The sequence below is a fragment of the Mustela lutreola genome, chromosome 4, assembly GCF_030435805.1.
Source record: "Mustela lutreola isolate mMusLut2 chromosome 4, mMusLut2.pri, whole genome shotgun sequence".
NCBI lineage: Eukaryota > Metazoa > Chordata > Mammalia > Carnivora > Mustelidae > Mustela > Mustela lutreola.
The window spans coordinates 53438967-53465755 of NC_081293.1; the positions used below are offsets into that span (position 1 = coordinate 53438967).

A 26789-nucleotide genomic window follows, 5' to 3' on the forward strand; every position below is an offset into this window, starting at 1 on the left:
TTTAAACAACCTGATGAGAAGAAGCGAGGCAACAAGTACCGAAGGCGACGACGGCGTGGCGAGCACCCTGCGCAGGCGCATCGGCTCCCGGGCCCTCCTGCCCGCCCCTTCCCCGCTCCGCCTAAGACTCCGGGGCCGGAGGGGAGTACGGGTGTGGGCCGCGGGTGCCGACCGGAGGGAGGCGCGGGCTGGGCGCCTGCGCAGTCGCCGGGGCGCTGGTGTGATCGAGCTCACGTAGCGAGGGCTGCAGTCGTCTCCTCCCTAGAGCTGCCGTCGCAGCCTAGAGGTTATAAAAGGGCTAACTGGCTCCCTCTACAGCCCAGTCGCGCCGCCCGCGGGCTGAGGGAAGGGAGCAGGTATCCGGCCCCAGAGCAGGCTACAGGGGACTGAAGGACGCACCGTCTCTTGCCGCCCCACTTCCCAGGTGAGAGGCTCCCCCGACTCTGGAGCCTGTGGCTCGGGCCCTGGGACCGCTGTGGCCCTTCTCGGGCAGCTGTGGCGGTCCGCTCCCTGCCCGCTCTGGTGGGATGGCTTGGGGGGCGGAGGGTTCTCCGGCTCCCCACAGCAACCTGAATACCTTCTTTTTGGAGACGCGGCCCCGCGCCCCCTGGCTGCCCCAGAGGCCCTTCTGCCCTTCTCCGTGCTCCCCTTCTCCCGCCTCGTTGCCGGGTCGGCGCCCCCGACCGTTGGGGCTGCGGCAGCCTCTGTCCCCGCCCCGGGGACCAGGACTTTCTTGAATATTCCTTCCTTCCCGGGGAGGGCTCACCCTGTTGATTTTTCCGAGCTGCTTCTCCTACCTGGTCCTCCCTACAAAAGCCGGGGGGGGAACGCGAGGGCGGGGCGTGGGTTTTTGGCCTCCGCGGCGGCAGATGGTTAGCATGTGGCGGAGTGGAGAGCGGATTTTAAAGCTTAGGGCAGGAGGCGAGGCTCTCGAGGCATTTCTGCTCTGCCGAAAAGTCGTCGGGTCCGGGAAGCGGACCTCGTCAGGGAAGTTCGGGCTCGACTCATCTGTTGCGCGCGGGGTGTTGCCGGAGCGCTAGACGCTGCCCGCGGCGCGGAGTTTCGGGCGGCTGGGCTGAGGAAGGCGGCTGTCAGATCACGCAGCCACGGGGGAAGCTCCTCTTCCTTCCCTCATCTTCCACGAATTTTTTTTTAAAGGCACATGAGCTTCCCCCACCATCCGCCTTCTCTTTCTCTCAGCAGAGTGTGTGTGCTGCTTTTTAGAAGTCCACATCAGTTAGAACGAGTGTCGTGGTTGTGTGAGAACTTCCGAGTTGGATTTCACGAAAGCCTCCCAGATGTATGTTTTTAAGGGGGAGGGAGGATGGTACCATTTCTCCTATTTCTAGGAGACTGTTTCTCCTAAATAATCAAATGTATTAAGTGGAGTTTAGTTTTCAGACACTGAGATGCCTTCCGGGGAGTGAAGACTCTGGGAATTTTTGCACTGTTTGCTTTAAGAAAGGGATGAAGCAGCAGCGAGCTCTCCTTTTAGGAATTGATCTGAAAGGGCACAGAGACTTGCCAATTTCAACTTAACTGTTTCTGGTTTCTCGGAGAGCGCTGGCTCTCGCACTTTCCCTTGGAATGCCCTCCGCAGGGATGAAACAGCCACTACGTGAGTGGGGGAGGGGAAAAGACGTGGCAGCCGTGTTCTTTCATCAGGTTTTTGCTCCTTTTTAAAAAAAGTTTCTGGGAAGAAACTTATTTCCCCCTCTTAGGTTTAGATGGGTGAATAGCTTTATGAATGAGGCTAGTCTTTTTCTGTGGTAAATCAGATGAAATAGTAGGAACATTGTGATTGAATTTATAAAACATTTTAGAGGGATTTTTCTGATTGAGTTTCTATGGAGAAAATGGATACCTTAAGCAGGAAATATATTCAAGAAGCGGAAAGTGAACAACTTATAATGTGTTGCCTTCATTTGAAATTTAAAGAGGCATTGCGTGTGTTTTTTCTTTAATTTTGGCTTTTAGCCTGTGAATAAAATTTCAGAATCTTAAATAAGAACCTCACTTTCTACCTTTTTCTTTCTGTGGGAAGCATAGGTTTTATCATTTACCTTTAAAAGCCATGTCCGTTTTTATTTTGAAACATTATGCCTTGAGTCCTGCCAGTATCTTAGAAAGCTGATGGCAAATGCTTCTTGTAGATTTAACTTAGACTAACTAGGAGAAGAACCACTTTGTCTCTTTTTTTGATAGATAATGCTGTTTCCTTTGATATCTTAATATGAGTTTTATTTTGAAGTACTTAAAGCCAGGACTTAGATAAGCGGACAATTAACGTTGGTTGTTTTGTACCTTGGTAACTAAGGTAGTAGACAGATAAAAGAAATCTATACAACCTTTAATTGCTGTAGAAAAATTTAGACAGTGTAAAAGACTTTTGAAAAAAGAAAGCTTCATACCACCTATGTGGTCCAGGTTGTTGCAGGTGAACCTTGGCTTTCTGATGAGATGTTAACCTTTTCTAATGCTGCAAAGTGGGCTGTATACTGACAAGCAGTATCTCTCATAAGGCTGTTAAGTTCCAATTTCTGCTTTTATTCCAGGGATCCAGTGGTAAAGCTGTGAGCCTTCTTTTCTATGGAAGGAAGCCTTCTTTTATTTAGCAATTAATTATCAACTAGGATATAATTACTGCTCTTATATTTGAGAAGTATACCCTGTGAGATACATAGTAGCAGTTCTCAACTTATTTTGAGGTCATGAAATCTGTTGGGAATCTGATAGAAGATATGGATCCTGGATCAGAAAATGGAAATTTGCACATCTGCATGAAGTATTATGTGACATTTATAGATACTCCCCTCCCCCAGCCTTTTACATCTGTAAACTGGTATAAGAATAAAAGATGTATGAAGTTAATCTTTAAGTACATCTATGTATCTTGAGGCAGTATTTCTTGAATATTTCTGAAAGTGGAACTGAGCTGTAAGTCTGACTGGATTTGAGTATATAGATGACAGTAATAAAGTTTTGATCAAACGGTTTTAGCAAAAGTTGATAGGTTGGTGGAAGAATTGTTGAATTGCTAAATTGTCTAGGCAATCATACATGATATTGCTTTCCCTCTTTCCCCTCCCTGCATATGTTTTAATATGTCTTTGGTTTTACTCTGAAAGTAGAAAATGCTTGAATGTAAACAAATATAAATTGCATAGGCCCTTGGCATACAGTGAGTACTTGCATCTTAAAACTTTATCATAATGGTGTATTTGTATCTGCAGTATTTGAATATGCAAGCCAAATAAAGTGTGTATGTATATTTTTGAAAATAGTTAATGCATCATTCATGTTCCTACCCAGTCTATTTATTTGTACACATTGAAGCTATCTTCTCATTGGTTTTCCTCTGGCCAAATATTGTGCCTTAATAAAAACTAGAAGTTCAAAAGACTTCATTAAAATTACTCCAACAATTTTTGAACTTGATATAATGAGGAATATTCCTGTTCCTGATGTTGCTTTGGATGATCAGTATGACTATTAGTATATCTGGTTTGACATTGGCAAAAATACAGTGTAGCAGTCATGCTTCTTACATAGTGTCATCTGTGAATGCATACTACTTTAGACCTTTTCCTCTTCCTGCTTAGTGTTTCATATAAATATGTCCATGTTTTGGTAGTTTACATATTTTCCATTTAAAAAGTAATATTGTAATAAGTTAATGTACTCAGCCTTTTTCTCTTGTTAAGCATTTGAGCTTTTTCTCCATGATATGTAGTGCAAAGAGAAGGTTCTAATTTAGTGGTTTCTTCTATCCACCTGTATAGCTACAGTAAGCCAGTAAACTTGTAAACCAGTTTTCTTTCTGTTTTTTCCTTTCTTTCTTTCTTTTTTTTTGGGGGGGTGGTGGGAGAAACACATGACAATAAACCTTTTGTCAATAATTTTTCCTTCCCCCTGAAAGAATTTTCTAGGGGCATTAGACTGGGCTCTAGAAAGATTTTTTTAAATCTACCTGATAACAACTAAAGCACTTCATATTTTTAAAGTGTTGTTTCATATGTTATGTAATTTGATCCTTAAAATAATTCTGTGAGGTAGTTTTATATCATTCTTATTTTTCAAATGAAGAAACTGAGGCTCAAAGAAGTCAAGGAATTTGCCCAAGAATATAGTAACTTTCAGAACTAGGATTTGTACCCAGATTGTTTGTTTTCTGATTCACATTTTAGTACTTCATTCTTGATAAGTGATCATATTGAGTCTGAGGATGTGGAATGGAAAAAAAATTTAATAGCATATTACCAAAGTATTATAAGGATTTTCAACATCCAGGGTTGAAATAAAGTAGGGTCCCTGGTTAGTATAACTAACTTAATCATTCTACTTAATTTCATTTTAAAAACATTTATAATGTGTCTAGTAGACTGTGGGAGAATCAAAAGAGTAATAAGAAATGTTCCCTAGTGTAAATGAAACATGAAAGTTACATGCCTTGCAAGCATGTTACTAACATTTTACTTGATGTTAAATCTGAATAAGTGCTGAATGAAAACCCATATCTAGATTGATATCTTCTACAACCAGGAATTCATCTCTCCTTATTCTAGTATATATGACTTTATTTCATATACCTTTTCCTGAACTTGATGACTTTGGATCTGGCATTAGGAAAAAGAGGGAATTGAAGACTAGAATGAGAAGAGGGAGACTAGGGTTAAGAAAAGTGGAATTTGCCCCCAAAATCTATATAAATTCCTGGGCAGGGAGCTGCCCAGTGTCCATTAGGGGATAAAAACAAAACAAGACAAAACATTTTTTTTTGCTACATGAATATCCAACTAGACTATCCTTGCTCTGTTGAGTTGCCTTTTATACTTTTCCAAAACAGACTATTTTCTGTGTCTAGATTCTCTATTTTGTTCCATTGATCTACATGTTTCATTGAAAATTCTGCTTTTGGAATATTTTGCCATCACCTCATACTCCTTACTCAAAGTGTAAAAATCTAAGTTTTAGGTTTCACGTGTATCCTTAGGGTGGTGAAGGCAGTAAAGTTGTCTTATCAGAACTTCCTATGTAAATAAAAAATAGATGAAATTTGTTTTGGAGCAAAAGGGATTGATGGTAGTTTTGTGTCAGCTAGTAGATCTGGGGAGTTGAACATTTGGATTTTCTCAGTCTGTCCATGATTTGAATTTGTCTCTTCACTTCAGTGCTACTTTGACTTTGTTTTTATTTTTCTTTCCAGTTTACTTACAGAAATAGAAATGTTCTACTAAGTATTTATTAAAGAAAATGCAGAAGTTGAGTGAAGATAATTGTGATCTGACCTCAGTTGTTAACTTTTTTTTTGAGTTCTTTAAGTTACTGTATAAAGTTTTAAAGTGTGTGTCTTCATCCAAAATCTTTAAACTTAGAAATTAGACTTTTAAACTTCTCACATACATATTTACCACTCTCCAAATTAGAAAGCAAACCTAGTTTTAAGAGTTTGAATCTCTAATTGCTGCTTTTAATATTACTGCTGGGTTTTTAATGCCTTAACCAATATTAATTGACATTTATGTTATTAGATACAGATTGTCATTACTATAACAACTAGTTTATACAGCCAAGAGAAGTTACTGCAAGGTCTTTCTTAAAATGAGAAATACATATATTTGGAAATACTAGCATTGATAAGCAACAAATCATATGCAATTTAGTGATTACTTTTCCCTTTTCCCTTCTGTTGCCCTTTGTCCACTTCTACTCAGATTTTTAAATTACAGAAGTCTGCATCTGTCTGCTAGAAGACTAGGCTGCTGCTTGTTCCTTCCTTCCCACCATTCTCCCAAGTCTTTTCTTTTTCCATGTCCCTTGGGACACCTTTGGCAACAAATTCATGTATTCTTAAGTTCTTGCCCCATATCCAAAAGTAATGTTTCTTAAATGTCTTCTATGTGCAAATATCCTCCTAGGCACTTCCATCTAAATTACTGGTTGTTGTTTTTTTATTATTATTTGCTGGCAGTAAAATTTGACCTAATATTTTGATACCTTTCTTGCTTATTCAGCTTTTTGTTAAGGGATCACCAAATAAAGGCGGGCATTATTGATGAATCTTACTAATTTGGGGACTTTTACTATTATTTTTGATAAATTTTTTATATTTTTATTTTATATTTATATTTTATATTTTATATTCTGTATCCGGAGCATAAGAATCCTGACCTTTCCCCCCACATTGGGAAATGTAAGCATTTCTAAGTAAAGTGTTTGAAATAGTTGAGAGGTATATTATACAGTTTAAAATACATAGTTTAAGAGTCGGTGAAGAATAGCACCATTTCTTTCTCAAACCTTCTCCATCAGCCTGAATTTATTTGTAAAGTGTTTTTGCTTTAGGGGAACTTGACTTTTCTAACTGAAACAAACTTTAAACATTGAGTTTAAGTTCACATCTTTTTAAACTGATAAAAAAATTTTATTTCACTCTTGAATTTTTACATTTTTCCTGATTATTCCGTGTAAAGTGGAAACTAGAACTGTTTAAAAGACATACGCGGGTGCCTGGGTGGCTCAGTGGGTTAAGCCGCTGCCTTCGGCTCAGGTCATGATCTCAGGGTCCTGGGATCAAGTCCCGCATCAGGCTCTCTGCTCGGCAGGGAGCCTGCTTCCTTCTCTCTCTCTCTCTCTCTGCCTGCCTCTCAGTGTACTTGTAATTTCTCTCTGTCAAATAAATAAAAATCTTAAAAAAAAAAGACATACGCTAATCTAGACATCAATAACTGGGGATTTTCTTTTTTGTTATGCTGTTTTCACAACCATAGGTGTGCTTGCTAGGCAATATAACCATCACAGAAGTAAAGGTGAGGCAGAATACTGGTAAAGAAAAACAAAGCAAATTTAAGTTCAAATTTGAATCCAAATTCCAGTTTAAAACTTTCTAACAAATGGATTAAAATATTGATTCTAAACTCTATCTCTGATTTAGAAGTGGCACTTACTGATTTCTAACCATTAAGCCAAAAAATTACCTTGTTATTTATTTTTCCTATAAAGATATTAACTGCAGGGTTAGACAAACAATTAATTAGGACTCTGGATTAAACAGAAACCCAACTCACACTAACACACAGTGGAGTTTGTGTAAGTATTGTGGGGATGGGGGTTGTCTTAACAATTGAGGTCAAGAATGTGATTAGACTTTAAGAATATCAGGAGCATCAGAATGTTTTCTTAAGTCTTTTGTCTATCTTCCTCTCTGTATATTTGCTTCACTTTTATTCTTTGCAGATAAACTTCATTTACTCTTTGACCTATATGTCAAAACTTGGTCCATTACTTCTCCTGACCTTTATATAATTCAGGCATTCAAAGAGTGCCTGTGTTTTTTTCCTCAATTTTATTTTCAAAATTTCCAGGAAAGAACTTTGGTCACTTGGTGAAGGAAGAGGTATCACACTGTATTAGATGACTGATGAAACTATGAGGATGAATTAAAGGTAGATTGGGGCAGTTTCTGGAAGAGAGAGTAGTGGTGTTAGAGGCACCATATAGGCAAAATAGGTGTGTGTTTTTGAAATGATATTATATTCAGGTTCTTTGTGACAAGGAAAACTATGGGATTTGCAAGAATCTCCAAAAAACAGACTATATAGTACTTCAGTTAAACCCAATATCTTGATTTAGAGCTTCTTTCCAACTAAATTTCAAAATGCTGTTCAGTTGGAATTATACCAGCGACTGGGTTCACTTCTCAAGTACAGAAAGCTGTGGGAAAGCTAGCATGATTCCAGAGTTTTTGTTAGAAAAGTTGGTCATAGCCATTAGAGCACTTGTCTGTCAGATTGTATGTATTTGAGATGTGGCTTACTCTCTTTGGGAGCGTAAGTATGACTGGAATTCGTGGTGTTAAGTTAAAACAAATGGCAATTTGCCAGAGGGATTATAGGATAGAACTGTGATATAACTATTCTATTAGTAAGTACTCTTAGTTGTCTTAGAAAATCCATCCTACTTATATGGGAGAGACATGCCAAGTCTTGGTATACACCATATTGTAGCCTGAATTAGAAGCCTGGATTTGTGTTGGTCTTTTGCATTCATTATAAAAACTGTAAAAAAAAAAAAAAAAAAAAAAAAAAAGTCTAACACAGATGTCAGGAAGACCAATAGTTGAATGTTAGATTTGTATGAGGTTAAGTAAATTTAAGCTGGAGCCCTCTGAAAGAAGATTTGGAACAGCTGTGGAAGGTATGGAGCGACTGGTAGGAGAGCTGTGGAAAGTTTTTAGTGTCAGAGAAAGTTTAGGTTAGAATATCAAACATTCTTTAGTTGGCCTTATTAATTTTTAAGGACTTATCTTTCTGTACTTGAGAAGTGAACCCAGTCGCTGGTATAATTCCAACTGAACAGCATTTTAAAAACTTGTTTTTAAAATGTTGAAATTTTTTTCTTGGAAGATAAGTGTTAGACTGAAAGGCTAATATTATTTGCCAGATACCCTGTTCCTGTTAATTCATTAAGTAACTTGTACATAACACTTCAATGAATCCTGATAACTCAAAGTTGTAAATATTTGCAGTGTAGTAGAACTGTTTGAAATCTGTTTCCAGGTTTGATTGACCTGTGCGTGTCTGGGATTGGACTTTTTTCTGGGAGAAGGACTGTAGGATAGTTTTGGATAAATATTACACTACACAGTTTACTTTTATTTGGGCTTACCTGAGAATATGTTTTCCAGAAAGATTTCTTCATACCTTTTTTCCTTATAGTTTTTAAAATACAATACTCATGCATATCAAACATGTATAATGTACATATATGTTTAAAAAATTAGATAATAAGCACTTATGAACCTACCATCTAACCAAGAACTAAAATATTATCAGTAATGTATCTGTAGTGTTTCCATAGTAAATTTGATGCTAGTATAGATTTATCTTTGTCTTTGACTCTCCTTTGACTTTTTTTTTTTTTTTTTTTTTTTTTTTGAGTCTGGTCTTTTCAGGGAGCTGAGATTCACCTTCCTTCCATCCTCTTTAACCCATTTACATTCTATTTCCAGCTTGTTGGAGGATTTAGAACAGGAGACATTTGTATCTTACTATTTAAAAAGTTTTGTTGTTGTTGTTTTACTTTAAGTAACCTCTGCACCCCTTGTGGAGCACAAACTTACAGCTCTGAGATCAAGAGTCTCATTTTTTACTGACTGAGCCAGCCAGGTACCCCTGTATCTTACTATTTTTGAGAAAACTCCGATGTCTTTTAGGATGCTTGATTCTTAGATGCTTATAATGATTTGCTTTGCAAGCTGCTAACTGATTGAAGATGGAAATAAATGGAAGTGAGATGTCAGAAGTAAGGAAGCCATTGTTTTAAAATCCTGTGATTGATAAAGATATGCCTGCTTATTAACAACTATCTAGTATTAAAAGAGATTGGAGGAGGGGTGCCCGAGTGGGTCAGATGGTGGAGGATCTGACTCTTCTTGATTTTAGTTTAGGTCTTGATCTCACAGTCTTGAGTTCGAGCCCCCTATTGGGGTCCATGTTGGGGACGGAGCCTACTTAAAAAAAAAAAAAAAAAAAAAAAAAAAGATTAGAGGAACTATTCACTAGAATAATTAGACATTGAGTTATATTTTTCAAAAAGTAAATTGAAGTAAAATTTTACTCTTTTAAAGGTAGAAAGCACCTTTTGTGTGATTTTGACGGATGTTTGTATCCGGTTTTTCAAAGTGTAATCCCCAGACCAGCAGCATCACCATCACCTAAGAACTTATGTACAGTATCTACATGTCTCAGACCTTCAGGTGATTCTGATAGAACTAAAGTTTGAGAACCACTGCTGTATAAGGCTGTCTTCATTTGTTTGGCATAGTACTTTGGAGTAATGCTGTGTGGGTGTGAACTTTGTATTGCAAATGATAGAAATCCAGCGTTTTGTAGTTTAAAATTCCTTAAAAAGGGAATTTAGAGGCTCCCTTTCCTGGGTTGGGAGCTGAAGATTATTCGGGTAGCTCACAGATTCAAAGCAATAATTGGAGAATCAGGACTGTGGAGCTTGGAAATGTCTCTGGATGACTTTGTTCTGTTTATAGATTGGGCGCCTATGTGTCCTTGACAAGTGGGAAACTTGTTATCACAGGCAGCTCCAAATTCATATCTTACGAACTGAGCCACTCCAGAAGGAGCTGTTTTGTACCATTTCATAAACCCACCCCTCAGATGTTATGTCATTGAATGGCTTAGGCCACATCATATGTCTGTCTGTAAGAGGAAGGGTAGTAGAAAAATGTGTTACTCTGACAGTGTAGTTCATGGCTGGATATTTGGGTTAATTTCATATAAACTTCCTATCTTTGTAGCAGAGAGAGAAATCTGGAGGCTTAAACAGTTAGAATGTAGAAGAGGCACAAATGTGGATCGTACTTGTTAGCTACTTTTTTGTATTAAAGAGGAGTTACCACTTCATTATGGCGTACATAATATGGGAGTTGATGTTTTATTATTACTGTAGGTTTATGATTTTGGACAGAGTTAATTTTTTGTCACTATAAAAGTAAATATACTCTAGGACATCTGGAAAATACAGAGAAATAGAAGAAAATTACTAATGTTCTGCTGTCCAGAAACAACTACATTTTGGTGAATTTCCTCTGTATATTTTCATGCATAGTTATGATAATATTATGATGTTAATTTTTTTCTTTGTTTTGATCCATATTTATTTACAACTTTCTGTCAGAATAGTGGAAACTTAATCTAATTCAGTAAGATTCCACTAGTGTTGTATGATGTTAATTTATTTTATTTTAAGACTTTACTTTTTTAAAAGCAGTTTTTAGGTTCACAGCAAAACTGAGAGGATGGTACAGAGATTTCCCATATGCCCCCTGCCCCTACACATGGACAGCCTCAACATCCTCCACGAGAGTGGTACATTTGTTATAACTGATTGAATCTACATTGACACATTGTAATTACCCGAAGTCCATACATAGTTTACATCACCCATTCACTCTTGGTGTTGTAAGTTCTGTGGATTTGGACACATGTATGTCCAAAAAATAAATGATATATTTATCATTATGATATCTTAGAGTATTTTCACTGCCCTAAAAATTCTCTGCTCCATCTCTTCATCCTCTTACCTCCCAACCACAGATATTTTTACTGTCTTCATAGTTCTAGAATTTCTTTTGTTGGAAGCGTACAGTACATAGCCTTTTCAGATTGGCTTTTTTTTTACTTAGAAATACACAGTTAAAGGGGCGCCTGGGTGGCTCAGTGGGTTGGGCCGCTGCCTTCGGCTCGGGTCATGGTCCCGGAGTCGTGGGATCGAGTCCCGCGTTGGGCTCTCTGCTCGGCGGGGAGCCTGCTTCCTCCTCTCTCTCTCTGCCTGCCTCTCTGCCTACTTGTGATCTCTCTCTGTCAAATAGATAAAAAATCTTTAAAAAAAAAAAGAAAAAGAAAAAGAAATACACAGTTAAGGCTTGTCTCCCTCCTGATCCCATCTTTTTTCATTTTTTCCCTCCTACCCACCACGACCATCTCAGGAAACAAACTAAGGGTTGCTGGGGGGTCAGGGGATAGGGATAGGGTGGCTGGGTTATGGAATTGGGGAGGGTATGGGCTATGGTGAGTGCTGTGAAATGTGTAAGCCTGATGATTCATAGACCTGTACCCCGGGGGCAAATAATATATTATATGTTAATTAAAAAAGAAATATGCATTTAAGATTCTTTCATGTCTTTTCATGGTTGGAAAGCTCATTTCCTTTTAGCATGAAGTAATACTTCATTGTCTGGATGTGCCAGTTTATTTATCCATTTACCTACTGAAGGATATTTTGGTTGCTTCCAAGTTTTGGCCATTTTGAAGAAATTTAGGAATATCCACATGCAGGGGGTGCCTGGGTGGCTCCATGGGTTAAAGCCTCTGCCTTTGGCTCAGGTCAGGATCCCAGGGTCCTGGGATCGAGCCCCACATCCTGTGCTCTGCTCAGCGGGGAGCCTGCTTCCCCTGGCCTCTCTGCCTACTTGTGATCTCTGTCTGTCAAATAAATAAAATCTTAAAAAAAAAAAAAAAAAAGATATCCATGTGCAGGCTTTTGTGTGGACTTAAGTTTTCAAATTTTGGGGTTAAATAGAAAGGAGAACAGTTACCAGATTGTATGGTAAGAGTGTGTCTGATGTTTTAAGAGACTACCAAACCATGGTGGCTTTACTGTTTCACATTCTCACCAGCAATGAATGTGAGTTTGTTAATTTTTAAATTTTATATTTTTATTTAAATTCACAAGTTAAAGGATGTACTTTTTTTTTCTAAAGTGAGTATGTAACCTCCTCCTATGTGTAAGCACCTCCTACGTTTATTGCAAAGTTTTTCTTTCTTTTTTTTTTTTTTTAAGGTTTTATTAATTTATTTGACACAGAGAGAGATCACAAGTAGACAGAGAGGCAGGCAGAGAGAGAGGGGAAAGCAAGCTCCCTGCTGAGCAGAAAGCCCAAAGACCTCAGCTGAAGGCAGAGGCTTAACCCACTGAGCCACCCAGGCGCACAAAGGATATACTCTTTTAAGTTCTGTGACATATATATAGCACCTTCATTACATATTTTTATATTGTGAATTTGTTAAATTTGATTGTTTGTTTGAAGGACAAAAAAATGGGTCTTTGATAACTGAATGAACTTTGTTTAACTATTTATAGTTCTTCTGTGACTTTCTGTATTCTTAATCTTTTAGTTTCTATTAATATCTTAGTGTTTTTCTTTTTTATTTATATGAGCTCCTTAAATGAGCTCTATTTCCTTTAGTTTCCTAGTTTGTAGTATATAGGGTTTTGTTTTTTGTTTTTTGCTAGAGCTTGCATGCTGTCTGTGAGCAGGGAGAGGGAGAGAGAATCTCAAGCAGGCTCCATGCTCAACGCAGAGACTGACGTGGGGCTCAATCTCAGGACTCTGAGATCATGACCTGAGCTGAAATCAAGAGTCAGACACTTAACTGATGGTGCCCTGTTTATGGGGTTTTTAAAAAACACATATAAGCCTAGATTATTTTGTGTACTTAAATTCCATCTGGCTTTTGATAGGTTATTTGTTTTATCTTATTTAAAGTTTAAAGATTCTTTTCTCCTTTTAGAGATCCAGTAACTTTTCTTTTTTGTTATTTTTTGTTGGTTATAGCTCTTTAATCCACATAGAATTGGTTTTCCAGCATGATGTGAGGTACAGTTTTTTTTTTTTTTTTAAAGATTTTATTTATTTATTTGACAGACAGAAATCACAAGCAGGCAGAGGCAGGCAGAGGCAGGCAGAGAGAAGAGGAAGCAGACTCCCTGCTGAGCAGAGAGACTGATGTGGGACTCGATCCCAGGACTCTGGAATTATGACCTGAGCCGAAGGCAGAGGCCTTAACCCACTGAGCCACCCAGGTGCCCCGGTACAGGTGTTTTTATTCTTCATTTGATTAATGCTTTGAATTTCTGTGAGTTCTATCATTGTTGAAATGCAGTTTTCAAACTTTAGCAATTTCTGTAGGCTAATGGTTCTTGATTCATTGAGGGATTTAAGGACTTTTAAAGATGACAAAAAAAAAATACTTGAGTTACAAAGTACATTTTAGCTGTGAAAAAATAACCTCTTACCTGACCAATCTAAATCATCCCATCAGAGTTTAACATTTGGACAGCATTTCTGATTAGCCTTTTGTTAGTAGAGCAAAAGCATTTGTATTTTCTGGAAGTAACATTTATTCATGAAGAAAATTATGGTAGAAATCTGTGTAAACAGTGAGAAGATTCTAGACTTTTCAGACAGCCCAGATTTTGAAAAAGCCTTGTGCTTTGGCAGGAGCCCAAGAGAGGAAGTGTCTGCATCTGCTTCATTCTAGAAGCCTTCCCAAAGAGTTACTGTAAAGCAGCCAAGAGAACAGTGTATTTCACTACTGTGTGGTTCTGGAAGTATCTGGAAGCTTGTGGCAAACTTGAGGGAGGAGAATGTTAGTTTCTGTGGTGATCTATTTTTTATTCAAGAAGGGGGAAGGGATTTTGTTTTTGTATTTTGTTTGTTTGTTTTGGCGGTATAGGGAGCTTTCCAATGTGGACTTTAACCTGTTGGTTTAGGTGAAGTCACTTGGAAAGAGTCAGAAGTGCCTGCTCAAAGAGGAATAGGGAAACAAGAAGAGTAACAAATGGGAGCCTGTTACTGGGGCAAGAAGTTCTGTAATAGTAATGTACTCTTCTGTAAAGTAATGAGGACTTAGAAGTATGTGATGGTGAAGGAGCAAGAAAAGAGTGCTATTGGGACATTTGGGAAAGAAGGGTAAAATCTTTTCTGATGGTTAGTTGATATTTGCACCTGCTGTGAAGAATTTGTTCTAGAAAAGTCAGTGCTACCAGGGACAAAGAAAAAAGAAGAGCTTTGCTGCCAGCTTAAAAAAAAAAAAAATTCCATAGCTGTGTACTAGGCTAAGCATTTTTACATAGAACATAGTAGATAGAAAAACCTCAACACTAGGTTCCTTGAGAGAAATTGCTAGTGTAAATCAACAGGCTGTTTATTCTTTTTGGATTCTGTACAACTTTTTAAAAATAACAGCTTTTATTGAGATATAATTCATGTACCATACAGTTCACCCATTTAATGGTCATGATTCAGTGGTTTTTAGTACTTTTACTGTGTTCTTCAACCATCAATTACCACAGTCAATTTTAGAATGTTTTCACCACTCCAAAATCTACTTTTTTTTTTTTTTTTTTAGATTTTACTTATTTATTTGACACACAGAGATCACAAGCAGGCAGAGAGGAAGGGAAGCAGGCTCCCTGCTGAGCAGAGCCCGATGCGATCATGACCTGAGGGGAAGGCAGAGGCTTTAACCCACTGAGCCACCCAGGCGCCCCAACTTTTTTTTTTTTTTTTAATTAAAGTAGGTTCCGTGCCCAGCGTGGAGCCCAGCACGGGGCTTGAACTCATAATCCTGAGCTCAAGACCCGAGTTGAGATCAAGAGGCAGACACTTAACCAACTGAGCCACCCAGGCGCCCTGAAAATGTACAACTTTTAATTGAACTTGTTTTAAAATTGAAAACCATGTAGGGAAAACATGGAACAAGTTAGGAATTTAAAGGATAAAGCAGTGGCTCTGAAAACCTTTTTTCCCCTTTAAAACATTCTAACATTTCAGAATGTAGTTTGGTAATATTTAAATTAAATTACTTTAATGGAGTAGTATATTTTTATGGGAAATTCATGGGTTAGATGTAGATAACAGAAAACTTATTTTTCAGGCTATATGAAAGAGTTACTATCTAATCATTATAATTATAGTAGTAACTAAGGAGAAAACAAACTTGGGTTGAATTTTTAAGCATAAATATCAGGTGATAACAAACCTTTATATTTTTCTTTAAGTAGTTGTATGAAAAGTAAGGTAGTAGCTTGTTAATTAAATTATTAAATCAACTTTTAAGAATTAACAGTCTATGGGCAACCTTAGTGTCTGACATACATTTTGTTCATAGAAAAAATCAGTTAGGAACTTTTCCTACCTTACTTTTTGTTGTTGTTGCTGTTGTTTTAATGACCCTATTTCTCTTGTAGGTGTGTGATCCTGAAAAATTAAGTCTTCCAAGATGATCTGGTGTATTTTAATTGTCGGGGTTCTACTTCCCCAGTCTTTGGCCCATCCAGGCTTTTTTACTTCAATTGGTAAGTCTTACTATTTTTTGGTTTGTATTGATCTTGCATTTAAAAAATTACAATTTTTTAGCTTTTTTTTTTTAAGATTTTATTTCTTTATTTGACACAGAGAGACAGAATAAGCAAGGGGAGTGGCAAGGGAAAGGCAGATAGGCAAGTGAGAGGACGAAGCAGGCTCCCTGCTGCGTAATGCAGCTCTATCCTAGTATCCTGGGATCATGACTTGAGCGGAAGGCAGCTGCTTAACCAACTGAGCCACCCAGGCGCCCCATTTTTTTAGTGTTTTTAAATCAGTAAAAACAAATAAATGTGTTCCCAGAGACTGAAGCATTGATTTAGTTCCTTTCCCCTACAAGTCTCTGTTTTTAAAATTTAATTTAAAAATTTTTTTCTGATCACAAAAGCAGTACATTTTCAGGTTAAAACTTAAGAAAATTGGGGCATCTGGGTGGCTCAGTGGGTTAAGTCTCTGCCTTTGGCTCAGATCATGATCTCAGGGTCCTGGGATTGAGTCCCACATTGGGCTCTCTGCTCAGCAGGGAGCCTACTTTCCCCTCTATCTCTGCCTGCCTTTCAGCGTACTTGTGATTTCTGTCTGTCAAATAAATAAGTTTTTTTTTAATTTTAAGAAAATTTAGAAAAGCATATCAAGAAAATTCTTTGTTAATGAGTCCACTTAGATAATTTAATAGTTTTTTTAATGCACAGGTACAATTAATACACTGTACATTATTTCATAACCTGCTATTTCCATTTAAGAATCTACTATGAACACAAGTTACTTTTTTCTATATCATAATTAAAAAAAAAATCTTTGAAGGTATTACTAAAATAGCATATGGTTAAAGAAGAAACAAAGAAAAATACATAGAATGTAAGACTTCCACATGTCCTCTTTCCCCCAGAAATATTTTTCATGTTTGATATGTATCCTTTTTTAAGTTTTCCTATATGCATACTTCATCTGCCTTAAATGAGATGTTTTCCTTCATGCTGTTAACCAGTTTTACCCTTGTGTGATTGGAGTGCTAACGAAAACACAAGTATTATATTTTTATTATCTAATTTTGTGATATAAAATGAGGAGTCTTCTTATCCCACTATAACTGAACATGGATGCTTTGAATTTCATTTGTAAAATGTACCTTTTGTTAGTGTGGTTTAGTTTATTGGATGAAAATTTAATTCTAATCAGTCTCAATAACAAAAAAAGGTGAGAGCAGAGGTAGGGAAGAAGAAAAAGTAGTGTTGTTTTGTAATTTAAAAACAAATTTTTAGAACAATTTGCCAATGTTGTCCAATTTGCAGAATGAAGTAGCTTGAAAGTTAGAATTGGAACACAATTGTCTTTGTTTATTTAATTAAAAAGAAAAAAGATGTTTTCTCCAACATATATGAGTTTAAAATCCGTTCAATCTTATCAAAGAATGAAGCATTCCTTTTTTTTTTTTTTTTTTTTAAGATTTTATTCATTTATTTGAGAGAGAAAGCATGAGAGAGGAGAAGGTCAGAGGGTGGAGCAGACTCCGTGTGGAGCTGGGAATCTGTTGCGGGACTTTATCCTGCTACTCCAGAATCATGACCTGAGCCGAAGGCAGTTGCTTAACCAACTGAGCCACCTAGGTGCCCCAGAATGAAGCATTCTTGATCATTTTTAAATTATTCTAAAATACTTGTGTTGACCAATGTGGGTATTTGATAAACCTTCCCTTCTTCTCCTTCTAGGTCAGATGACTGATTTGATCCATACTGAGAAAGATCTGGTGACTTCTCTGAAAGATTATATTAAGGCAGAAGAGGACAAATTAGAACAAATAAAAAAGTAAGCAAAGGGTTCTACTAATTAGGATTCGACTCCACCTGGATATTTTTGTTCGAGAGCTAAAACATTCTTTGAGTGGAAATGGAAGCCACCTGTCTTAAAAACTGGCTAAAATAGGAACATTGAAAACAAGAGTTAGGCCTGGGCCAAGAGTTTAGATAAGGATATAACTGGGTATAGGTGTTGAATGACAGTTTCTCAAAATAGTTGCTAATATCTTCTGTCTTCTAACCTCCCTAATTAAGTCATCTTCTAGAGCAGTTTTCAAATTCTGTTTATCCTTCACTCCTTTGATGCCATTCTAGAGATTACAGTGATAAATACGTTAATTATTAATTGATACAAGTTTTCCTTACCTGCTGATTTATTTTTAACTGACTCAGGCTCAGAGTTAATCCTGACTTGAGAATTCCTGCCTTTTATTTAGTGAGTAGCTGAGTACTCCGGGTTTTTTTTGTCTATTTGTTTTAAAATATAGTTTTTAGATACTGAATCTAAAATTTTGGTGTTATATTTGATTTAAATGAACATGTTACTGAAGTTCGATTGGGCTAATTTGTATTTTATAACCAATTATTTGGCTTTAAGGGCCTGTGGGGAGATGAATTTTTAGACCCTTAGTAGAGGGATCCAGTCACACCTTTTCTAAGATAGGTTCCATTTACTGTAGCCATTTGAGAGAAACAAAACTAAAAGAAAAAGACTTGTTACATTTTTCTTTTACCAAGCTAGATTTTACCCATAACAGTCTTGCTTTTTAAAAAATTTATAATTTCGTTTTAAAAAGTTTTTAAATACAGTTTTCACTCATAAACCTCTGGTCTTTTTTCTGAGTGCTTTATTAAGTTGTGTTCTCCTTATTAAGTGTATGTGTGCTCCATTTATATGTCTTATGTGTATAGATGGGCAGAGAAGTTAGATCGACTAACCAGCACAGCGACAAAAGATCCAGAAGGCTTTGTTGGGCACCCTGTAAATGCATTCAAATTAATGAAACGTCTGAACACTGAATGGAGTGAGTTGGAGAATCTGGTCCTTAAGGATATGTCAGATGGTAAGTCAGATGGTAAGATTAAGGAGCCAAAAGAAGTAAGACAATATTGCTGCCGTGTGTGGAAATGCCAATACTAATAAATTCATTTCCCAGAACATCATGTGTTCGGTGTTATAACTAAATTGTTGCAGAGATATATTTGGTTTGACTGGAGTTAGTCTATATCCTGAATTCCTTAATTTAAAAAAAGAGAATAAAAACTGGAAACAAATAAGCACCAAACAAAAGTTTATCAATTATTTGACATATAGTTTCATTTCTGAGAGTAATTGTTCCCATTTTAGGATTATCTTCAGATGTCAAAAATTTATGGATAAATCTCTATCATCTCATCTATTGTTCATGTATTGGGTGTTAGCTGTGTTCTATATAGTATTTTGAATCTTAGACTTCTTTTACTTCGACAATAAATTGAAAAACTAAGACTGCGAACAGTAACAATGAAGGTCTTTCTAATTAAAACAAAGTTGTATTTGGAGTATTGAGGTGTTTTAGATATTTTAGTAGCAGACACAGAAAACTAAGCCTGGAGTTTAGGAACTAGAGGGGATATGCTTAGATAAAATACTTGTTCAGTGACTGGAGGTGGAATGAAAAAAAGCAAGAAGAAGGGAGAGAACTGAGTTAACTATGTAAATGAAAATACTCCAAGGGTGCTTATGAGTGTTTCTAAGCAGTCAACTATTAGGCAAAGGACAGAAAGCCTCGAGGAGAAAAATTAAGGCAAGCCCTTGTGAAAACTGCATTGTGTGAAGGAAATACCAGGGATTATTTGCTCTCTTACGTAGCACCATGACAACATTTTTAAAGTCCTGTATTTGTGTGTGCACACACATATACACATTTATTTATTTATTAAAGATTTTATTTATTTATTTTGACAGAGATGACAAGCAGGCAGAGAGGCAGGCAGAGAGAGAGAGGAGGAAGCTGGCTCCCTGTGGAGCAGAGAGCTGGATTCGGGGCTCGATCCCGGGACCCTGGGATCATGACCTGAGCTGAAGGCAAGAGGCTTTAACCCACTGAGCCACCCAGGCACCCCTACACATTTATTTATTAACTTAATTTTTTTAAAATTCTCAATTTTTTGATTTTTATGACCTAAGTTCTTTTATAAGGTAAACCTTGAGACTTTGATGTTCTAATCTGTGGTAGTCATCCCATATTGTTATAATACATACATTTTTCCTCTTTTTTAGGGATGGGATTTAAGCAACTTCTTGGATTTATTTGGAGTCATAAAAAAATCTGTAAAACTTGTTGTAAAACTCCATGTGGACATTGTGACTTAAAGGATTGGTCTTAAAGGATTGGTCTTAAAACTAAAAAATATGCTTGATACAAACTTTAGCCCTCTCCTAGCTAGTTGTTCATTTGTACATTTTCATTAACATAAAAATGCCTGGCTGATCAAATACACACAAAAAAATTTTTTGCTGATCAAAATACACAGTTGCCTGTAAGTAAGTGTGAGAGGAGGGAAGTTTTATACCTAACTTTTATTTGCAAATGACGACATTATTATTAAAATTTTAAATTACTTGTTTAGGTGTTTTTGGTTCCTTAAGGAGTATTTAGCATCCATTCTCCTTAGGGTACTTATCATAATTATTTTATTAGTTTGGTTTTTGTTATATTTTATATAAAACCTTTTAAAATTAAAATTAGGGGTGCCTGGGTGGCTCAGTGGGTTAAGCCTCTGCCTTCAGCTCAGGTCATGATCCCAGGGTCCTGGGATCGAGCCTCACATGGGGCTCTTTGCTCCGCAGGGAGCCTGCTTTTTTGTCTCTCTCTGCCTGCCTCTCTGCCTACTTGTGATCTCTCTGTCAAATAAATAAATAAAATCTTAAAAAAAAATTAAAATTAGATTAAAATTAAAGCAAATCTTGGTTGATCACTATATTCAGTAATTTAACAGATCTAAATATATTTTAGTAAATGATCCACTTTATAATCTTAAACATGTAATTAATCTCTCTCCCCCCTCAAAGGATTATACCAAACTTTGTATATTTACATATTTATATAATGAGTGACACATGGAAGAAGAAAATAGAACTTTTTAAAAATGCATACATTTTATTTACCATCTGTTATCCTAAAATATAATTGGTTGCCAACGGATGTCATTTTCAGATCCGTAAATCCATTTTTCAAGCTTAGTGGAGGCTCTTTTGTGTAACTAAAGATTCAGTTATGTTGATTTTTACCTAATATGACATGATTTATGCAATGACTTCAGATTACTTAAGTGACATTAGGATTTGGGAAGATGGAATAAGTTAGAGGTATTTCAGGTCTTAATGTATTTAGTTTTTTCTTGTTGAGCATGTGGAACTTTAACGGCATGGTAGGAAATTATAATAAAATTAATTTTGAAAAATCCTTGTGAGCACTGTATATTGCAAATTGGAAGTCTATTCTAGAGTCTTTCTTTTTCTTTTCTTTTCTTTTTTTTTTTTTTTTTTAATTTCAAGGCTTTATCTCTAACCTAACCATTCAGAGACAATACTTCCCTAATGATGAAGATCAGGTTGGGGCAGCTAAAGCTCTGTTGCGTCTCCAGGATACCTACAATTTGGATACAGACACCATCTCAAAGGGTAATCTCCCAGGTAAGAATTCTTCTAGCATATATAACATTTATTACCTAGTTGTTCTATTCAGTCCATTGAAATGTTAATCTAGAAGAAAACTTTTGCATTTTAAGACTTTTAACATTAATTTATTTCACAGTCTTTGAAGACAAAGACTCTCTTTCCCTAGGACTTAATAGTTGTGGGTAAGTTTATAGCTTGTTACTGTGAAAGCTTAATATTATAGGAACTTAACTTTAGGCATTTTTTTGCCTGGAAAAAAACAATCAGTTTTCCTCATGTTTTTCTTTAGAACATCAAATGTTTGTGTGTAAAGTTATAAAGGAATTGATAAAGTTTATATGTTTAGTAATTTAAAAACCAAGACATACCGGGTGTACACAGATTTTTAAAGTGATTTTTTTTGTTGTTTTTGTTGTTTTGTTTTGTTTTGTTTTGTCAGAGAGAGTGCACAAGCAGGGGAAGTGGCAGGCAGAAGGCAGACACTTCCATGTGTCACTCAGGTTTCCTGCTGAGCAAGGAACCCGATATGGGACTTGATCGCAGGACTCTGGGATCATGACCAGAGCTGAAGGCACTTAGCTGAGCCACCCAGGCATCCCTTTTTAAAGTGTTCTATAATGAACATCCTGCTTTATGACCCATTTTTGGCAAAACCTTCTATTTAGGTTACAGCTGGTTTCATGATAATTTGCTTTAAAAATCTTTCATTGTACAAAAAGTATATAACAAAATTTGTCATCTTAATCACTTTATTTTTCATCTTAATCACTTTTAAATGTGTGGTTTAGTGGCGTCACATACATCCACACTGTTGTGCACCCATCACAAGCATCCATCCCCAGAGCTCTTTCCATCTTGTAAAACTAAAACTGTACCCATTAAACAATAACTCCCCATCCCCTGTTTTCCCTAGCCCCATCATTTTGCTTTGTTTCTATAATTTTGACTGTTCTAAGTATCTCATATAAATGGAATCATACAGTAATTGTCTTTTTGTGATGGACTTATTTCACTTAGCATAATGCTCTCAAGGGTCATTCACATTGTAGCAAATGTCAGAATTTCCTTATTTTTTAAGGCTGAATAGTAATACGTAGTGTGTGTATATATCTATATATGTATATATACCATATTTTGCTTATTTCGTCCATCAGCAGGACACTTGAGTTGCTTCCATGTGTTAGCTAGTGCAAATAGTGCTGCTGTTAACATGGATGTGCAGATAGCCTGTCAAAACCCTGCCTCCCATTCTTTGGGTAGATACATAGAAGTGTAATTGCTGGATCCTATGGTAATTCTATTTTTAGTTTTTTGAGGAAGTGCCTTACTATTTTCTGCAGTAGATATATTATTTTACATTCCCGCCAACAGTGCACAAGGGTTCCAAATTCTCCCCCTACTCTTCAACACTTGTTATTGTCTCTTTCTTTGATGGTAGCCATCCTTATGGGTGTGAGGTGATATCTCATTGTAGTTTTACATTTCCCTATCAGTGATGTTGAGCGTCTTTTCATGTGCTTTGCAGCCATCTGTATTTCTTTCTTGGAGGGAGGTTTATTGAAGTCTTTTGCCCACTTTTTTTTGTTTTTTTGAAGATTTTATTTATTTGAGAGGGAGAGAACAAGAGAGAGAGAGAGAGAGAGAGCACGAGAGAGCACAAGAAGAGGAAAGTCAGAGGGAGAAGCAGACTTCCTGCAAGCAGGGAGCCCAATGTGGGACTCGATCCTGGGACTTCAGGATCATGACCTAAGCCGAAGGCAGTCGCTTAACCAACTGAGCCACTCAGGTGCCCTTTTGCCCACTTCTTAATTAGTTTTTTGTTGTAGTTGGTTTAGGAGTTGTTTACATATGCTGGATATTAATCCCTTATGAGACACATGATTTGGAAACATTTTCTCTTATTCTGTGGGTTCTCTTTTTACTCTGTTGATAATGTCTTTTGATGCATGAAGTTTTAAATTTTTCATGAGGTCCACTTTATTTTTTCTTTGGTTCCATTTGCCTTTAGGATCATATACAAGAAATTGTTGCCTCATCTAATGTCATGAAGCTTTTCTCCTATGTTTTCTTCTTAAGAGTTTTATTGTTTTAGGTCTTACATTTAGGTCTTTTATCCATTTTGAGATAATTTTAACATGTGTTAGTGTAAGGGTCCAACTTCATTTCTTTTGCTGATGGATATCCAGTTTTTCCAGCACCATTTGTTGAAAAGACTATCCTCTCCCCATTGATTGGTCTTGGCACTCTTGTCAAAAAGTATGTGATCATGTATGTGAGGGTTTATTATAATCTGGGCCCTCTGTTCTATTCCATTGATCTTTATGCCTTATTAATACCACACTGTTCTGGGATGCCTGGATGGCTCAGTTGGTTGGACAGCTGCCTTTGGCTCAGGTCATGATCCCAGAGTTCCCAGATCGAGTCCCGCATCGGGTTCCCAGCTCCACGGGGAGTCTGCTTCTCCCTCTGACCTTCTCCTCGCTCATGCTCTCTCTGATTGTCTCTTTCTCAAATAAATAAATAAAATCTTAAAAAAAAAAAAAAAACCACACTGTTCTGATGACTGTAGCCTTTTTTTTTTTTTTTTAAGATTTTATTTATTTAATAGGGCATGAACAAGGGTGAGGAGGGGCAGAGGGAGGGGGAGAGGCCGACTCTGCTGAGCCAGAAGCAGGGCTTGATTCCAAGACACTGAGAGCATGACCTGAGCCAAAGGCAGAGGGAGGCAGATACTTAATCAGCTGACCCACTCAGGTGCCCCTGAAGACTGTAGCTTTGTAGTAAGTTTTGAAATCTAGAAGTTTGAGTTCTCCAGTTTTATTCTTTTTCAAGATTGTTTTGACTGTCTCTTGAAATTACATACGAATTTCAGGATGGGTTTTTCTATTTCTGCAAAGAATGTCATTGGGATTTTGATAGGGATTGTATTTAATCTGTAGATCAGTTTGGATAGTCTTGCCATTTTAATAGTATCAGGTCTTTCAGTCCATGAACATGGGATGTGTTTCTACTTATTTATGTCTTCTCTTATTTCAGCAATGTTTTGTGGTGTTCATTGTATAAGTCTTTAACCTCCTTGGTTAATTCCTAAGTATTTTATTCTTAGAATTGTTTTAGTGGGGATGACTGGGTAGCTCAGTCAGTTAAAATGTCTGCCTTTGGCTGAGGACGTGATCCCATGGTCCTGCGATCAAGCCCTGCATTGGGCTCCCTGTGCAGTGGAGTCAGCTTCTCCCTTTGCCTGTCCTTTCCTGTTCTCTCTCTCTCTGTCTCTCTCTCTCAAGTAAATAAATAAAATCTTTCTCGAGGTAATGACTGTTCTGAATTTGGTTGTATTCATTTGTCTCTTTATTCTTTACTACATACATTGTTGTGTTTTAAAATTTTAAATAATCTGTGTATCTTCCTGCAACCTTTTTCCACTCAATTTTTTTTTGAGTAAACTCCTCTAATTGCTGTATGGTATTATATGACAGAATTGATTTATTCATTCATGCATGGATGGACATTTTGGTTATCTCCAGTTTTTTTGCTGTGTCAAACAAGATTTCAGTAAACATCCTTGTTTATGTATTCTTTGGCTAATGTAATGCAAATATTTCCTTAGGGTATAAGAAGACAGGGTTTAAGCGCCCCTTGTTTTTTTTTGTTTTCTTTTTAAGATTTTATTTATTTATTTGACAAAGAGAAATCACAGGCAGAGAGGCAGGCAGAGAGAGAGAGGGAAGCAGGCTCCCCACTGAGCAGAGATCCCGAGATGGGGCTTGATCCCAGGACCCTGAGATCACGACCCGAGCCAATGGCAGATGCCCAACCCACTGAGCCACCCAGGTGCCCCGAGCCCCTTGGTTTTATCTCTTAAATCTATTTCCCCCACTCCCATTCCACTGATGTAGTTGGAAAAACGTGGCTATGTGTTTTATGGAATGTACATGTTGGAGTTGCCCGATTTTTTCTTTTGTGTTACTTTTGTGTTAATTTGTTACTCTAACTCCTGTATTTCCTATGAACTGGTCAGAGCTGGAGTCTCAAGTTAGATGCAAGTTTTTTAATTAACTCCATAGGTGGCGCTCTGAACTTTCTGTTGACTTGCATGACTAGCCACCCAACATCTCATCACACTTTTTGTGTGACTGATGAGTAGCTTTGGTGGTGGGAGACTGATTAGTCCATATGAAGTTTTCCATGAGTTTTCTTGTAATTGTTTTTGCAGACTTTGATGATCCTTGCCTAGAACTATTAGGGGTTGAAAATGGTGATTTTCTTATCCCATCATTCCTTCTACTTTTATTGGCTGGAATTCTATCAGTAAGAACTTTTTTTCAGGAACCATTTTTTTATACTGAACCAGAGTTTGTATGTGAAGGGCAAGATAAATTCTTGATTATTATTCTTGTGTCAATTTTCAGAATGAGTTAATGTCATAATAACTTATAGTAGTGACCAGCAATTTTTATCTGAAGTATCATTACAAACTCATGGATTTTTATATATTTGTATATTTCAGTCCATTATTATTATTCATTTGATGCCCAGTTATCCTATTTGAGGCCAGGGGGATCCTCTTTATACTTGATCTTACCAAAAGGCTGAGAAGTGATGGGGGGGGGTGGTCCTTTTTAGATGGGCTAATTTGTCCTTTTGAAATTATCCTGTTATTCTTTGCTATTAAGGAAATTTAATTTTTGGCAGTTTTTTTCCAAGCTTATCTTATAGATTTCTACCCCAAAGCAGGAAGAATCTGGCCTTGTCGTAGTGAACCTTGATTCTTTTTAATTGGGAATGATACAGGGAGTGGAGTGTAGCTAGGTTCTAGGGACTGTCTGTTGCTATTTGTCATTGATTCTAAGTCTTCAGTGGACAGAGATAGGAAATATGTGAGTTCATGTTAATTTCCAATTCAAATGTAAGATTATAGGGTTTATACTTACATCTCTTTTGTGGCAAAACTCTTGGTTCCAGTGACATTAAACATAATTAGTTTTTTGTATTATCCTATAATAGACCTAAAATAATTTCAGAATAACCGTACTTATATTGTTAGTAACATTGTATGGCAGGCATATATTTAGCTTTTAAGAAACTCCCTAATTTTTTGTACCATTTTACATTCCTTTCATCAGTATGATTTCTTCTACATATTTCAAACACTTGGTGTATTAAAAGTCATTTTAATCTTAGCCATATAATGGGTGTATAGTGGTATCTCATTGTTTAATTTACATTGTTATATGTATGTAATAACTGATGACTAACAATGAACATCTTTCCCTGTGTTTATTGGCTAGTCATATCTATTCTTCGGTGAAGAGTCTAAGAGTTTTCTATATATTTTGGATTAAGTTTTTTATCAGATAAATGTGTTGTGAATATTTTTAACCAGTCTCTTGTCTTTTTATTTCATATTATTGCCTTTTAAGAGAGCAGTTTTAAATTTTGATTATTTAATTATCAATATTTTTTTTTTTATAGGTGGGGGAGGGACGGGAGAGGGAGAGAGAGAATCCAAGTAGGCTTCTGCAGAGCCCCAACATGGGACTTGATCTCATAACCCTGAGATCATGACTTGAGCCGAAATCAAAAGTCAGATACTTAACCAACTGAGCCACTCAGGAGCCCCAGTATTTTTTTCACTTATGCGTAGTGCTTTGGTATCAAATCTAAG

General features: G+C 36.9%; 1 protein-coding gene across 2 annotated transcripts in view; it reads left to right on the plus strand.

Annotated features, from left to right (window-relative positions):
* The first annotated feature begins 210 nt into the window (after positions 1–210).
* The window catches only part of P4HA1 (prolyl 4-hydroxylase subunit alpha 1), a 77445-nt gene continuing 50866 nt past the window's right edge, over positions 211–26789 (plus strand). The window contains exons 1-5 of one of the 2 annotated variants that reach the window (XM_059169967.1): positions 211–424; positions 15550–15657; positions 17374–17470; positions 18373–18524; positions 21002–21139. In XM_059169967.1, coding sequence (XP_059025950.1) covers positions 15582–15657; positions 17374–17470; positions 18373–18524; positions 21002–21139 — 463 coding nt within the window. In that variant the 5' untranslated portion in view covers positions 211–424; positions 15550–15581. The remainder of the gene's footprint in view (positions 425–15549; positions 15658–17373; positions 17471–18372; positions 18525–21001; positions 21140–26789) is intronic. The other variant, XM_059169966.1, reaches the window with a different exon arrangement.